Source organism: Cnephaeus nilssonii (genome assembly GCF_951640355.1).
Source record: "Cnephaeus nilssonii genome assembly, chromosome: 3".
In the NCBI taxonomy this organism is placed as follows: domain Eukaryota; kingdom Metazoa; phylum Chordata; class Mammalia; order Chiroptera; family Vespertilionidae; genus Cnephaeus; species Cnephaeus nilssonii.
This window is the reverse complement of record NC_137074.1, coordinates 28,128,477-28,142,873: the sequence shown is the minus strand read 5'-3', so window position 1 is coordinate 28,142,873 and position 14,397 is coordinate 28,128,477. Positions and strand designations below refer to the sequence as shown.

General features: G+C 37.5%; 1 protein-coding gene across 1 annotated transcript in view; it reads left to right on the top strand.

Annotated features, from left to right (window-relative positions):
• The window catches only part of ZBBX (zinc finger B-box domain containing), a gene marked incomplete at its 3' end in the record, with an annotated part of 106,364 nt that overhangs the window by 86,052 nt on the left and 5,915 nt on the right, over window positions 1-14,397 (top strand). The window contains exon 18 of the mRNA XM_079767266.1: window positions 5,282-5,539. Coding sequence (XP_079623392.1) covers window positions 5,282-5,539 — 258 coding nt within the window. The remainder of the gene's footprint in view (window positions 1-5,281; window positions 5,540-14,397) is intronic.

Genomic DNA, 14,397 nt, shown 5'->3' with positions numbered 1-14,397 from the left:
GGCCAGGCACTACCAGACACAGGTGATATGAAATAGCCCTCCTTCCCGTGGCCCCAGAGCTGAGTCTAGCATAGAGGTTCTCAGATGTCAGTGGGAGCAGAATCATGGAGGAGACCTATTATAATATGACTCTCCTCATCTCACTCCTCATGATTCTGATTCATTCAGGCTGAAATAAGCTCCAGGAATTTGCATTTATTTTATCGACAACACCACGTTATACTAATATAGTTGTCCAAAATCATATATTGAGAAAATGCTATATAGATATGTAAGCATCAATTACATCACTTATAAGTTTTTATATATAAAAAGACTGTTAGTGACATACTTTTGGGGATTGAAATGTAATTAATAATAGTTATAATAGAAGAAGGTACCTGTGCCGTCTTTTAGGAGTGGCGATGATAAAATAATTGTTTTGCCACTGAAAAGTGTAGATATGCAAGGTATTCAAGACTAAATGACATTTCAACCAAAGCTTGAAGAATTCATAAGATTCACCAGTTAGGAGCATAGAGAAATGGCTTCATGGAGACAAAAAATGGCTTTATCAGTGGCCTTATGTAAAACAAAATTTTCCTGGCTATGCCATAACTTGTGGAAGTCTTACATTCTGAACTGATGCCAGTATATAAAGGAATTCCTATTTCTGTAAGATTTTTTTTTTAGATTTGTGAATGTAAAACAGGATAGTTATGAAAGATATGTGTGTTTACCAGCAAGTCCACTGATTCTACCCACCTCCTCCTAAAACCTACTTCTAAGTCCTCCCCCAACCCATCTTTCTGTCTGTGTAAATGGCACCACCATCCAAACATTGCTAAGTCCGAGCCCAGAGAATCATCTTGACTTTCTCACTCATCTCATCCTATTTATCTATAGATTCTGCTGATTTCAGCTCTAAAATTGACCTCAAATCTAACCACTTCTATTTGCTCAAGATGAACCCAAGCCAGTTGTTCATCACCTCTTACTTGTCTCCCCAAAATTCACTTTTGCCTCTTCATAAAGCTATGACTAATTTCCATCAAATTCTACTACTTATAGTCAATGAATGAGTTATTCATATTTATTGTCATAAAATTATTTATAATTTATAGGGAGTGGGTCATATTTCCCATAAATTTAATCCATAGATTGTATCATGTCAGTCTTCTGCTTAAAAGCATCCCATATCCTCTTAGAGAAGATAGAGAAAAAATCATATTCCTTACTGCGCATCACACAACAGCACCTGTGTTGGCCCTGCCCGTCTTTTCTAACTGCAGCTTCTCCCACATTTCAGCCCCACTGGCTTTCTTTCTCTTCTTAGACAAGCCACACTTTTACCTTATGTCTTAGCTTTAAAATGTGCTCCTCCCTCTGACATAGGTTGCTCTGAAGCCTTCATCTCCATCTTCATATCCTTATTCATATGACTGATTCTTTTCCATTATTCAGTCTCAGCCCAGAGGCTGCCTCCTTAGAGAGAGGCCTTCTCAGACCACCCCATCTATTTAATACTGGTCTCTTGAGTCCCTTAGTCACATTTACCTTTCTTTTTTCATAAATATATTTTATTGATTTTTACAGAGAAGAAGGGAGAGGGATAGAGAGTTAGAAACATCGATGAGAGAGAAACATCGATCAGCTGCCTCCTGCACACCCCCTACTGGGGATGTGCCCACAACCAAGGTACATGCCCTTGACTAGAATCGAACCTGGGACCCTTCAGTCCATAGGCCGATGCTCTATCCATTTAGCCAAACCAGTCAGGGCACATTTACCTTTCTTTATCTTTCTCATAGAACCTACCACTAAATGAAATTATTTTCATTTACTTGTATATTTTCTGCTGATCCCATCTATAGTGGGGAAAAAAGCAAGAACCTAGCCTGTCCCATTCGTTGGTGCATCTTCAGTGATGGAACAGACCCTGGGTCATTGTAAGCACTTAGGCAGTGCTTCTGAATGAGGGAAGCTGGAGAGCAGGACTGTGTGTTAGTCTGAAGTGCAACTTGAGGGTGGGGCAATGTCTGATTCACTTATGAATTACCTGGATTCTGACACAGTGCCTAGCAGTTTTAGGATTTGACACATGATTTTGTAATTGAATTGGATAGGGTGTGAATTTATAAGTTCTCAGAGTTGGAAGGGGTTTAAGACATTATTCTGTCCAACTCCTTAATTTTACTGGCAAGATATGAATTTTCATGTCCTTGGTCAGAAGCTGATTTCTAATTCTGGGAGACAAGACAGGTTCTTGCTTCCCAGTGTAGCATTTTTCCACTAAACCATGCTGCTGAATAAAATTTCCATATGTGTCTCAAGAACTGTTGGAAAATACATTTCTATGTTTTATGTATTCTCAGTAATTTACACAGTTGAGCAAGAATATCAATAGACAATAATGTTTTGCAACCTTTGTTCAAGAATGAAATAGTGGGTCTTATGATTGGAATAGAAATTGTCACTGAAACACTGTGGAAAATCCATGTTGCCCTGATTATGCTTCATCAATTCTAATGTGTAATTAGAATAGCAACCATGACTATTGTTCTTATTCCCTGAGTGATTCATATTTTCATATTCCTATCGGCATTCTTGTGCCCATTAATATAACCCAAAGGCACCCTTCAATTTTATCTTTCCAATATTTGGCATGGTCTCATTAGTAATCATAGAGCATATATTCTTTAGTTAATACCAAGGACAATTTCATGTGTTATATTTAGAGTTTAACTGTGATCAGTGTTAATCTATAATTTCCCAATATTTCATTACCAGTGATGGCACAAATTACTCCTAAAGTAATTTCTTATATTTATAATCTACCAACTGGACTGTAAAAAAGTATGGAATGATCCCTGCAACAGTGGCATTTTTCATTAATGCCAGCCTTAACTGTGTCTCAAATCTTAACCCTACCAATAACATTGATAAGTTTATGCAATAAACATGAACGAGAATGCCATACCCACCTACATGAATAAAATAAATGACTAAAGTCTAGGACCAAATTAGAGCATCTTCTGTGTCTGCATGTTGGTTACTCTAAATTGCACTTTGAATGTATTTTCATTAAGAAAGATGGGCTGTCTCCTTGCTGTGTGCTAAGCATAAGTCTGGTTCATTTCTGGTATACTTTTATTTTTTTTCTCAATTGGGATCAATTACCCTCAAGTATTGTGACAACCAGATGTTGTTACGAGTTCAGCAAGTATTTGTACTCTCCTGAATTTTCTGAAGGACATCTACGTTATGTCAAAATGTTCTCACCTCATATCTATACATGTTGGCAGAAGTCCAGTTCTTGCTAATAAATCTTTTGTTTGTTTTATTTTCATAAGAGTTCTAAACCCCTTTAAATTTTACTTGAACGAAACCTAGCACATTACAGATAGATGGGTGTGGTTTTCTCCATAGACCTAGAACTTTTGATTTAGATAGGTGAATTGTTACACGCACCGACCTATGTGCTTCTATTGCTGTTCCTACCGCTGCTTTATTATGCAGGAATGAATGTCAAATTTGCTTTTATAGATGGCTATGAATAAAATATCGATTCTTTACATATTATAGTTAAAAGGGTAAATCATTTTTAAATTCTTGTCATTAAAATAATTCTTAGGGATATCTACATTTATTTTTCTTAAAACATAGGCAAATTTTTTGTCAGATATATTTTTTCCCAGCATAGTCTCCAAACACAAACAGACACAAAAGGTCAGGATCTTATTTTAATTTATTCATAATTTTATTCCAACAAAAAGTGTTTTCAAAATTGATTTCTGAAGTGTTCATTAAAATTGGTGCCCTTTGGGACTTACCTTAGTCAGTTTTAATTGCTTAAATAATTACCCACTGCATTAAGATTCTTCTTAGGGTACTAGCTACATTCAGAGTAGATCTGTAAAGTTAAAAAATAACTCAATAGTCATTAAATATTTAATACATGCCAACTGCCTGTAGCCTCTCTTCTGAATTTTACATTTTCCTTTGAGTCAATAGATTGGGCATAATGCTATATGGCATATGTTCAGACAAATCATAATTTTTATGATGATGACAATAGCACTTCTCTAAAGAATTTAATATTTTACGCAATGCCAATTTGTGTTAAGGGAATGCAAGCTTATCTTCTAATATAAATCATTTATACTCAATATAAATACATTTAACTAAATCAGAACAATGATTTAGTGCATTTAAAATGTTACCGGTTCTATGCATTTCTAAATTTGTACTTTGAAAATTCCCTTTATTAAAGAATCTTGGAACAGTGCCAAAGTATAAATTAATCATGTTGTATTAGTATAAAATTTGAAGGGATTATTTTCTTCCTACTATGAAAGAGACACACATGTTGAAGAAACCAACGAAACCAACCTTTGAAATATATCAAGATAAAGCCCTGACTGCTCGGGTAGGACACAGTGATAACCTGACTTAGATCTGTGCTTCTGGGACTTTTCCACTAAGTTCCCTATAAGGCAGCAGAGTGAACTCGTGTTTAGGAAATTAGAAATGTGATGTCAATACTTTTCATTTTTAAAAATAATTTATACTAATCTATTTTGTCTTCATCTTTGTTCTTTTTTAAAAAAATATATTTTTGTTGTTTTTAGAGAGGAAGGGAGGGGGGGAGAGAAATAGAAACATCAATGATGAGAGAGAACCATTGATCGGCTGCCTCCTGCATGTAACCCACTGGGGATCGAGCCTGCAACCCAAGCATGTGCCCTGACCAGGAATTGAACCATGAGCTCCTGGTTCATAGGTTGACACTCAACCAATGAGCCACTCTGGCCGGGCTCCATGTTTGTTCTAATATAAAAATAAATTACATGCCATCAAGTAAAATTGGTTCACTGGGAAGTGGTACCATGTTTATCCTTGGGTTGTTTTCCTCTGACAAGCCACAGTGTGGTATTGTCCTAGAATTTAAGAAACATGGCACAGCAGTTGTCTAGGAGATAAATGATACAAGATTGAGTGCTGTACTGGTCTGGAATTGACTTCGTTTGCAGATGTTTTGCTTTAGTTAATATTACAATTATTTAACCTTTTTCTGAATATAGAAAAATTATGAAAAAATTACTGAGAAGTGTTTTTTATAACATGGGGAAAGTAATTTAGGATTAGCAAAGTATGGATGATAATCTAAAATTTAATTTTTCATACACTCTCTTGCATGAACTGAACTGCTCTAAGTTTAGGGGGTTGGTATTTTGTATCTTTAAGCACTCATTCAAAATTTAAAAAGTAGTTGATTAAAGTTTTTTTTTTTTCATTTTAGGCAAGACATCACAGAGACCTTCAACAGCAAATTTACCACTTTCCACCTCTGTTAAAAGAAGTTCCAACTGTAATTCCTCCTTCTATCCTCCACCAAGAAGTGCCCCGGCTCAATCATTATCTAGAGCTGCTTCTGAAATTTCAGAAATTGAACACATTGATATTACTGACCACAACGAGCCTTTTTCAGACAACACTGCTGATGAACAAACCTTCGACAGTCTGGAAAAGGAATTGAATGTGCTGAGAAATCTTGCAGGTAATGCTATTTTTTTTTCCTCTGTAGACAATGTTAACTCTGCCCTCTGCCTGATTCTTCATATCCTGCTCCAAGAAAACAAGCAAAATGTCTTTTCCTTTACCTCTTTTAAACAACCAAGTTCAGTGTCTATTTTCTTGAATATCACTTGCGGTCACTGTGCAAATGTTATGTGTGGATGCCAGCCACACAAGAGATAGTCCCCCTTAGGTCACATGATACATAGCTCCATTGTATTGCATAAGAACCTTCATGTGGACAGAAACAAAAAAATTGTTCTTCTTTCTGCAAACCCACTGAGTGGCTAATCTCTGTAAGCTGTATGAAAGCTGCTGTCCAACATCCCTGTTGGAGAATTAAGCTGTTAGATGTTTTAAAGCAGTATTTCTTAAGCTTTACCTTATACAGAAGCCTCCGGGGATCTTGTTAAAATGCAGACTGTGTCTCTGTATTATCTGGGGATGGGCCAAGATTCTGCAGATCTAACAAGTACCCAGTTGAGACCAATGCTAGTAGTTGGCCAACCAGTTGGAGGAAAATTATGTCTGTGCATTCTACTTCCTAAACCTCCATGGATGGAGAATAGTAAATCATAGACATATTCTTGAATTTACAAAGGTCTGGTTCAGTAACAAAACATCAGGAGAGGAAATCTTAAATCTAGCATTACCTGCAAGATTTCTCAGCACATTCAATTCCTTTTCCAGACTGTCGAAGGTTTGTTGTTAGAAAGTTGTTCACTCAGTTTGATAGAAGCCAGCTGCAAATCTCAGAGGCAGGCCAGCAACTTCCAGGGGCATGTGTATTCCACCCACAGTTCCTCCCTTGGCTGTTTTAGTGATATTTACCTTAGAATAATGACTTTGCTGTTTTCCTAAAAAAGGATACATCTTGGTTTGGAAAAATTCAAGCAATCCAAAAAAATACAAAGGAAAGCCAAAATCCCCCCAAAATTTTACTCTTCTGAAAACAACTATTATTAATGTTTAATGAGCATCATTTTAAACTTCTCTGCTTATATCATAAGTCTACATATAAGAACTTATAGTTAGGAGGATAAATAGATTATAGGAAAGATAATAATAATTTTATAAAAATAGACTTATGTTCTACATAATAGTTTTTAAAGTTATACATTTATTTACCCAATTTAATAAAAGTAATTGAACTGAAACTAAAGGAAATTGTACATTTCAAATAAGTTTTTTTAATCACAAAAATGTTTAAGTCGAACTACAAGAAATTGCCTTTTGTAATTTAAAAAAAAATGGTGGAATATTGGCAATTTTATATGGTCCAACCAGTAAATTTAAAAATTAAGGAAAAAGGTAAAAATAAACAGTAAGCAATTGGGACCATTTTTTCTTTATGATTTATTTTAGACAGTAATAAAATACAATAACTCATTTATTTCTTATTTTTAACCACATGTAATTATAGATAGCATTGAATACATCTGTTATAGTGATGTTATAACTTTTTATTTTTTCAAGGTATCCTTTTATTTCTTCTTTCTTAATGAAAATTCTTATGGATTAAATGATCAGTACCAGCATTTTTGCTATGACTTCCCAATTTTGTGCCTTTTTTATCCTCATCTGAGGAAATGTTTATTGATTTTGGAGAAAGAGGAAGGAAGAGAGATGGAGAGAAAGAGAGAAGATAGAGAGAGAGAGAAAGGGAAAATAAGAAACACGATTGGCTGCCTCCCATGCATGCTCAGACCAGGGATTGAACCTGCAATTTAGGTATGTGCCCTGACCTGGAATTGAACCTGCAGCCTGTTTGGTGTATGGGATGATACTCTAATCAACTGAGGCACCCAGCCAGGGCTTGACCCTTTTATTTCTTTTATTTTGGTTCTTCTCTGGAAAGTTTTATTGTGGCATTCTTGAGAATGTCTGCGCTTTAACTTTATGATTAATTAGCAAGTTAGCTATATGAAATTAGTGGATCACAATTTTTCCCCTTGCACTTAGACATTTCTCTAGTCTGCTATCTCTGAATATGTGCTAGTTCATCCCTTAGCACAGTTTTCCTTTAAATTTTGTTTGCTTGAATGTGATTGTCAAGTAGCTTTTCTCCTAAGTAGGGCTCATGGTGCTCAATTTCTTGAGTTCTTTCATGCTTCAGAATGCCTGCTACCTTTATATTTGAATGGAAAATTGGCTGAGGGTAATTTCCCTGGATCGCTTTTATCTTAAACCTTGTACATACTGACTCACCATTTTCTGGGCCTGAATTCCCCTCTGAAGTAGTTTGAGGTCAACTTGATTCTTTACTTCACCCTCTCTCTCTTCTTTTCTCACTGGATATTTGAAAAAAAAATTCATATCTTTGAAATTCAGAAACTGAACAAGGATTGTTTCAGTTTTAATAATCCAGCTTTTCTTAAAATAGAGGGTTCTCTTTCTGTCTGCAAAATAAGTTCCTCTTTATTTTCAGAGAAATTTTCTGCTATTGTATATTTAAATTGCTTTTCTGTTCCATTTGGTTTTCTCCTGCTGAGAAACCTATTTTGTTTATGTTGGATCCTCTTTGTACAATGCATTTACTTATATTTTCTTCAACTATTTAATCCATTTTTTTTACTTTCTTTTGAGTTTACTGTGATTCTCTCAAGGGTAGCTTCTATGTCAGAGTTACAATTTTCAGTGGGCTATAGTCTATTCCTTATTGATCAACTTAATAAATTAGCTCTCTAAAGGAATTGCTTTGACTTGCTTTGGTAATTTTTTACATTGGTATAATTTCAAACTTACAGAAAACTTGCAAGAATGCAAAAATCATACAAGGAACTTCTGTATTTACTTTATCCAGTCCACCACCTGTTTGGCTTTACCCTCATTGCAATTAGGTACACACACACACACACACACACACACACACACACACACACACAGCTCTTTTTTTTTCCTGAACAATTTAAGAGGAAGTTATCAACACCATGATCCTTTTATAAAAAAAAAAATAAATTCGGGGTGCATTTCTCATGAACAAGGACATTCTCTTACACAGCCATAGTAAAATGATAAAGATTAGGAAATTTAACATTGATGTAATATGAGTCTCTAATACATAGTGCATATCTAATTTTTAAAAATTGTCCTGATGTTCTTTATAGCTTATTTTTTCCTGGTACAAAATTTAATCCAGAAAGAGATCAACTTTTAATTTTTTCTTTTTTCTTATATCTAACATGTTTGATCTTTGATACTAGTTTTGCTCTTTTTAAAAATATTGTTTTTGCCCAGCTGGTATTGCTCAATGGTTGAACGTCAACCCATGAACCAAGAGGTCCCAGGTTAGATTCCAGGTCAGGGCACATGCCCAGGTTTCGGGCTCAATTCCCAGTAGGGGGCATGCAAGAGGCAGCCAATTGATGTTTCTCTCTCATGGATGTTTCTTTTCTATCTCTCTATCCCTCTCCCTTTCTCTTGCTTTCAAATCAATAAAAACGTATTTTTTAAAAATGGTTTTATTATTATTTTTGTAGCCAAAAGACTTACGGGAATTTTCTTATGGTCTTGATCTGTTTTCTACCACATTTGTCTTTTATTTAATAATTCTTTGCGTGCTATGGATTTTTGGATTCTGCTTTGTTTGCATAGCTAGTTGCTATCATTTCTTTGTATCTTACTTGCTCATACTTATTGTGGGTGGCTTTGCTCACATCCTCTGTCTTTTCTGATATAGTGAGAATACATTTTTCTTGAAGTGCTTTATACCTGCACTGAGATCTGTCAGTCTTCTCTTTGGGGCTATACTTGTGGGTTGACTATTGCACTCTTCTGTATCCTGCTAGCTCAAAGTCCCAGAGAGGATAGATGAAGGGCTGGGGAGCTCAGCCTCCTTTGTTGGAGGATCTGGGTTCTCTTATCTTTTTAAAAAATTTATTAAATGGCAAATTTCATTGAGCCTGGTTTCAAGTGTGTTCTGTCCCTGTGGGGACACCTGTAGGTTTACAATTTACTTGCCTCTGCTTATCAGTACTTTAGATAGTCTCATGTTTCTATTATTAGCATACTAGAGACCCAGTGCACAAAATCTGTGCGCGGGTACAGTCCCTAGGCCTGGCCTGTGATCAGGGCCATCTTCCCCAGCTGCCCACATCCCACCCCGCTCCCCGCTGCCACCCACCCCAGTTCCCCATTCGCCATCAGGCGAGCAGAGCCTGATGGCTGGGGAAAGGGATCGAGAGGTCGGCCGTTCCCGCCTGCTCACCAGACCTGCCCCCACCATGGGTTGCCCTCTGTGTGTGGGGTGACTGGTGAAGTGGGGGCCTTGGCCTGGCACCACCCGTGTCCCCTGCTACCCACCCCTGGTTCCCCGTTCACCATCTGGCGATCGGAGCCTGCTTGCCTGGGAAAGGGACCAGCAGTATGCCTCATAGTGACTGGTTGGGGTAGTTCTAGTTGTTCTGCTGTTAAGGTCAATTTGCATATTACCCTTTTATTATATAGGTTAGAGGCCTGGTACATGGGTGGGGGCCGTCCGACCCGCCCTGACGGGGGCCCCAAATTGGTGGGGGGTCCCCGCTGGGGGGCACGGCCGGCCAGGGCAAGAGGCTGTGGTCGTTCTGGTCTCTGGTTGTTCTGGTCATTTCGCCATTTCAGTCGCTGGGCTTTTATTATATAGGATTGGGTGGGAAGGGGGTTGGGGTGAACAGCAGTAACACTCAGCTACATCTCAATTAATCTTCTGTTTATTTCTTTGCTTGCCCCTTGTCAAAATTTCTTATGTGAACTTGTAGCCTTTTCTTTGTATGGTTCCTCTTACAGTTTTTTCAAATATGTTTTTATTGATTTTAGAGAAAGAGATTGAGCATCAATGAAGAGAGAAACATTGACTGGCTGTCTCCTGCATGCCCCTTTACTAGGGATCTAGCCCCAAACCCTGGCATGTGCCCTGACCAGGAATGGAACCTGGAACTTCCTGATTTATGGTTCTAGGCTCAACCATTTGCCACACTGCCGGGCTGTTACGATTTTATTTTAATTTTTCTGCTTTTTGTATTTCCTTATAAGTTGAGGGAAGAGAGTTTATGATTCATCTTTACCCATCTGCCCTTCATTTGCTTTACTCTAAATTACTAAAAATGAAATGTAAACTTCCTGGGAAGTAATACACTGAAGGTGAATTGTAATATGAAGCATGTCTGGTCTGACCTGGGTCTAAAGGGCTAAGTTTTTAATCAGAAAATAAAGGGTTTCTTATTTTGATAGATTGAAAAGTTCCATTATTTACAAATGAAATACAGTACTTACAAACAACAGTCTTATTGTATGTGTGTTTCTAACCACTGAGCTTTAGATTTGCCTTTATCACTCTCATCTGACATGCTTCACTTTTGCCCTGTGTCTCTCATCTTCTCTTACACCAACCCCGAGTTTTCACCGGAATACATAGCTTTTCATATATGAAAGCACACCTATGGCCCAGGAGCAGGAGGCCATCACTTACTAGTACACACACTTGACCCCGGCACAGCTCTCTTTTCATTTGGGAAGATTAGCTTTGGATGAGTTCACAGCTTTGAGGCACTCTCCTGGAGCTGAGGGTGGAAGAAGATGGTACATCAGCTGAATCAACCCCACAGTCAGTGAGGTGACAGATGCTGGAGTGAAATCAGACCCTATTCTAGAAAATTCACTGATTCTGCACAAGGTTTTTGTATTCTGTTTAGCATCAACGGGCAGAAAAATTCCACCCACATTTTGCCACTTATGATGCAATCTGGTAAAACTCTTGAGATTTGGTCTCATGCAGACACAGCTACACAATTTGATGCTTATACAAATGTAAATGTGCTCACGTCCCTGTGAAAGCTGCGTTTTTGTGAGCAGCTAACCTTGACCCATTTTCTGTTAGCTCTAGGATGCATCCACTTCCACTAAGTTCGGTGGCAAACAACTTTGCCAAGGAGCTGGGAGAAGAAAAAACAGAAAATAACTACATTAAGTAAAGTGTTTCTCCTCTGATTCAGATTGCTGCGGCTGATATTAGAGCCATTTCAGAAGCAGGAGAGGTGGGCACAGCAGGGTATGCCTGTGTGCAGACAGAGCTTCCTGCTGAATCAGGAGAAAGGGGGCAGCAAAGCCAGGTGGTTGAAAGCCTCCAGCCTCTGGGGCAGGGGGGACCAGAAGGGGAGCTGGTTCTGAGACAAAACACTCCCTTACAGCTTTGTGACGTTGGGCAAATTATTTTCTTAATCTCATTTTGCATCAGTTTCTATGTATGAAAGCTGGGTATAGTAATAGGTCCTATCATAAAATTGTCCAGTGATTGAATTTGAATTCAAATGTGTATTAAATATTATATTTACAAAAATGTATTTCTATCTACACTAAGGAGTTTGGATGTCATTCTAAGAGTCCTGCCAAGCCACTGGGGGTTTGAAGTAAGGACACACACACACACACACACACACACACACACACTAACTCAGCAGTGCCTAGCACATAGTAAGTCCTGGAAAAAAATGTTAAATTGTATAAGGAACCAGTGGGTGGTGCTTTCTACATACATTAAGGTAAGGTACTCTTGGTAAGTCTAAATTTCAGGGAAAAATATCTAAAAGCTATTTCTATTCTACAACTATGTTTTCTTCTAGGCTGCCTTGAGGATTATAGTTAGCTATAGTTCATGCCTTATTATCATTCTCTCCACACATACTTTTGTAAATAATACTACAGTAATTTCCTTAATAAGTTCAACATATCAGTATAACTTACTTATTAAGGTACCTCGGCAGGTTTCAGATGTTATGGCCTAAAGAAATTTGGAAAGTATCAGAAAAGATGCATTATGAGAAAGTAGCAGTAATGAAGTACTGTAAGGCATGTCCTTTTCAATAGTTAAAAGTGATTTGTTTGCTTCAGACTCATTCTGACTTGCAGTTTAACAGCCTCAATGGTCCTTCAATTCCCATGGCAGTCGTTTCTTTGTGTGAGTTTATAGATAGTTAACTGAACCAAGCAATTAAAGAGAGGAAAGCACCTTCTTTCAAACAAGAAAGACTAAACATCTACCTGATATGATCAGATGTGGCCAGCTGTCTGTGATGTAAAATAGTGAGTCAGTGGCTTCCTATGTAATTGGAGCCTCTGTTCATTGGCTGACCATCAAGCACGATATTAACTTGTAGAAGGCCTACTCGGGGTTTATAGTTAGCAAATTCACTAGATAAGACAGCCAGGCAATGATGGGCTTGGAATGCTCCATATAAGTGAAAGTGAACGTATTAAACATGTTCTGATAAAAGGAATATGAACCCATTCAATGAGTAGTAATGTTCATTATTTGTCTTTATATATAATATTGCTTCATTTGCTCCTCATAGCTACTCTGGGATTGGACAAGTGCTATTTTTGATTCCCCCTTGGTGGGTACTGGCTCTGGGCAAGGGAACTGCCATGGTCTCCCCTTTGTACACAAGCGCCCAGGCACAAACCCAGGCAGGTCTGTCCTATATTCCTTTGTCTTACCGCTAGATCAGAATGGCACTCAAATAATTGGAAATCCTTACTTCAAATCAGTATTGTGACCACTAGAGTGGGAGAGGGTGTGGGCAGAATGAAAGTAAAGGGAAGAAGGTTTGGGGGGATAAACAAGGCGAGATCCAGTGGCAGAGCGGAAGGGAAATGGAGGGACAGGAGAGCAGGAGGCTGAAGAGCTGGGGAGGGGCTCATGGGGTGCAGAGCAAGTGTCCTGGTTGTCACATCCTCCTAAACACTGGTCGTATCTAGCTATGCTGCACAGAACTTTAGAAATGCTTACTGTTTTTGGTTCCTCATGTAAATAACCTCTCTCTTTGTTTCCATTCTTTGAAGTTTTTAACTTTTTAATGTTTTGAAACTTTTAATGTTTCTTTGGTCTTTCCTTTCTTCTTTCCTTTATTTATTTTACTCATATTTGATTAATTTTATGTGGAATAAAGTTGTATGAATGTTTTAAATTACACGAGTTTTAGAAATGCACCCCAGAAGTTTATATTTAGCCAATATTTTTGTCTTTTTTAAAAAAATTAAATTTAAATCTTTTTTCCATCACTATTTATCTCCCCTATACCTCTTCTACCTTACCCTACTACTCCCTCCCCCGCTCCATATTATTGTATTTCAGGGATTTTTTCAATGATCAGAGCATATACTCTTACTCTAGGGATAGAAAATACATTTTTTAACTATCAGCTGACCTGACAGTTATAAAGTAAAATTTTCAACATAAATATCAATCCAGTTTTCCTCGCTCTCTATTAAAACGTCAGGAGACTTGGGTTTTTGTACAATTGACCTTTTAGGTTTAACACAAACTAACCTGCAACAGGACTTTATAAGCAGTTTTATATTTTTTTCTGTAGTGAAAAATCAAGTGATGTCACCTTTGCACCTGTTACCTTGACAAGATGTTCTGAAATATAATTCTGAGAATTAATAATTATACAAAAACAGGCCCATTTTGTTTGCACAATTTAAATTAGTTCTGTGTTCATTTAATTAAAACTCAAATATATAACAGAGGTTGAATACCTTCCTGGTGGTATTCTTCAGTTCTAAGCATCATTATTGAGTTTTAGCACCATAATCCTACCAATTCCAAATCCTGAATTGACTATTTCCCCACAGGTCACATTGCCTGTCATAGGGACATGTAAAGGGGCCTGGCATACCCATATTCTTCTACTTAGTGGACAATTGGGAGAGAAGATAGTGGCCTAAAGCTAGAAAATTATATTGTGGGACATAAAGGGTTTTAGGACATAGGTGAGCTAAAAGACCTCAGATCTAGTTCTAGTTCTTCGACCATGTGTCTGTGAGAATTTCAACAAGTTGCCAATCCTCCGTGAGCCCTTAATT